Below are 2,474 nucleotides of genomic sequence, written 5' to 3'. Positions count from 1 at the left end.
CCCTAATTTTATTTCCATGAATATTTTTAATAGAGATCAAATATTGATGGAACACATGCAAAAAATTGAACTACAATTGGCAAATACAAAAGAAAAAAAAAACACATAAATTTTGAACAATCCTCTTCTTCTTAATATTATTTGGCACAATATGCATACATATAATGGGATAATACATAAAAATAGAGACAATGCAAAAGTTCTCTCTCACACTTCACAGCATGCAAATATAGAAATGTTGCAACAATAATTAACTAAGCACAATTATCCGGTTTGACGAGGCCGATGACCTTAGGTGCCTTCACGTTGATACAAGTAGCTTTGGCCTCACCAACACCATTGAACTCGAGATCAATGTGGTTTAGCTCAACCCCCTCGCAAGGATTGGATGCACTACACACCAAGTTGATCGCCGTTTGGCTAGTCGATGTGCCCACAATATTGTTGAACTTCACATTTCTTATCTTCACGCTCGACGGCCTCAACTACAATATATAACATACATAATCAACACAGGTTAAAAACGACTAACAATTTGGGTCAACATATGATGATTAAGGATTCATTTGGGACGGCTTTTTTACTGCTTCTTAAAGTAATTTTTTAGTACAAAAAATTTAAATTTTGTAATAAAATGCTGCTTTAAGAAGCAGTAAAAAAGTTGTCCTAAACGAAGCCTAAGGTTTTGTTTATGACGGCTCTCCTACTGCTTCTTGAAGTAACTTTTTAGTACTAAAAACTGATTTACGAAGTAGTGAAAGCCGTGCCAAACAAAATCTAAATTTTTAGTGAGAATGGATTTTAAATAAATTTGATTTGTTTAAGAATGATGCAATATATTTTTTAATGAAGATATCTTAATAAAATTTCTAAGCATATTGGATTTGCTTTAAGATTGACGCAATGAAGTTTTGATATCTACTCATATATATAACAAGTATCTCAAAACAAATCCAACAACTTACTAAATTGTTAAGTTTGAAGAACTACCATTATAATTAATTAAGCTTACTTACATTGTCAGGACAAGTCCTTGAAGGGCAATACTTCTGGTCAATAACAATAGGATTCTCCACATCCTCCATCCTAATATCTTCAAACACAAGATCTCTAACATGAAGTTTGTTCAATCCATTCTGCCATGTCTTAATCCTCACCCCATTTTGAGTGTCTCTAAAGCTACAATTTCTTATAGTGAGCCCAACAACATCTTCTTCATTGAGATTCCTTCCAAGACTGCCAATGCTAATACCATGACCCGGCCCACATCGGACCCCCGAGATGGTGAGATTATGAGTCTTATCACCAACGGAAACACAATCATCGCCGGTGCCAATAACCGAGTTTTGAACGATAATGTTCTGGGAGACGGCAATGTGGATGCCGTCGGTGTTGGGGCTGTCGCCAGGGGCGGAGATAGTTATGGAGTCGAATGTTATGTTGTTGCTGCCGAAAACGAGCATGTGAAAGTATTTGCTGTTTATTGATGATATGCGGCTTATGTTTGCATTGCTCACAAAACTGAATACCATATTCTGCATAAATCGATAAATGATTAGACCTAGAGCAAGTAAAATCTCAAATTCACATATGCAAGCTTTGAACTCAAATCTTTTTTGTTCTGCAGCCAAAGCTTACAAATAATAGATTAAGGTTTTGTTTGGGACGGCTTTCTTACTGTTTCTTGAAGCAATTTTTTAGTACTACAAAGCTGCTATAAGAAACAGTAAGAAAGCTATCCCAAACGAAGCCTAAGATGGGGTGCAAATAGTTAAGAGTATTGAAGGCTAATATATAACTAGTTGTTATGTATGAGCTACACTTACCATAGGGAAAGGCCTGCAAAGAGATTTGTGATTCTGGCGGCACTTGTTCTTCGTCCAGGCATCAGCACCCTGACCATCGACCTTACCTGGGCCGAAGAGAATGAGCCCATTGATATACTGGAATTCAATCCAGTTGGGCTTATACAAAGCTAGATTTTTCTTTGCAATCAAAGTTCCGATCAGGTGAATGGTTACCGGGCTCTTACATGGGCCCCTGAACATTATCGGCCCAATTAAGTATCTTCCCAATGGGATCTCAATACTTGCATTGCTCTCAGCTGCGCATGCATTACTCCAAGCCTTTTGTAGTGCCTGTTCATATAGAGTAGGACGGGCTATAAATCATTCTATTTTCCAACCCAACTATTTTTTATCCATTTGTTAAACTTTATAGATTCGAACTCACTAACTCATTTTTAACTAAAAAACTACTTACTTAATATACTTTTTAATTGTTAGTATAATATTCTTTTTTTTTTATTAAAAATCTTAAAATTTATAATTTTTTTTTTTACTAGAAAGAGTTAATGGGTCAGGTTCGGATTAATCTTTTTGACTTATTTAATAAATGAGTAGGATCCGAATTCATTGGAAAGGAATATGACCCGAACCTGACACTTCAATATATTTTGATGCCCCTATGTAGGA

General features: G+C 35.7%; 1 protein-coding gene across 1 annotated transcript; it reads right to left on the bottom strand.

Annotated features, from left to right (window-relative positions):
- Positions 1-254: 254 nt before the first annotated feature.
- Positions 255-2,138, bottom strand: LOC110095843 (exopolygalacturonase-like; the record flags this gene model as incomplete). The annotated part of the gene is made up of 3 exons (XM_020821553.2): positions 255-485; positions 1,017-1,535; positions 1,827-2,138. Coding segments are annotated over 3 exons (1,062 nt in total), but the record flags the coding sequence as incomplete, so codon positions are not given.
- Positions 2,139-2,474: the final 336 nt, after the last annotated feature.

This window comes from Dendrobium catenatum, unplaced genomic scaffold, assembly GCF_001605985.2.
Source record: "Dendrobium catenatum unplaced genomic scaffold, ASM160598v2 original_scaffold_217822, whole genome shotgun sequence".
Taxonomy (NCBI): Eukaryota; Viridiplantae; Streptophyta; class Magnoliopsida; order Asparagales; family Orchidaceae; genus Dendrobium; species Dendrobium catenatum.
The sequence above is the reverse complement of the archived record's forward strand: the minus strand, read 5'-3'. Positions and strand labels throughout refer to the sequence as shown.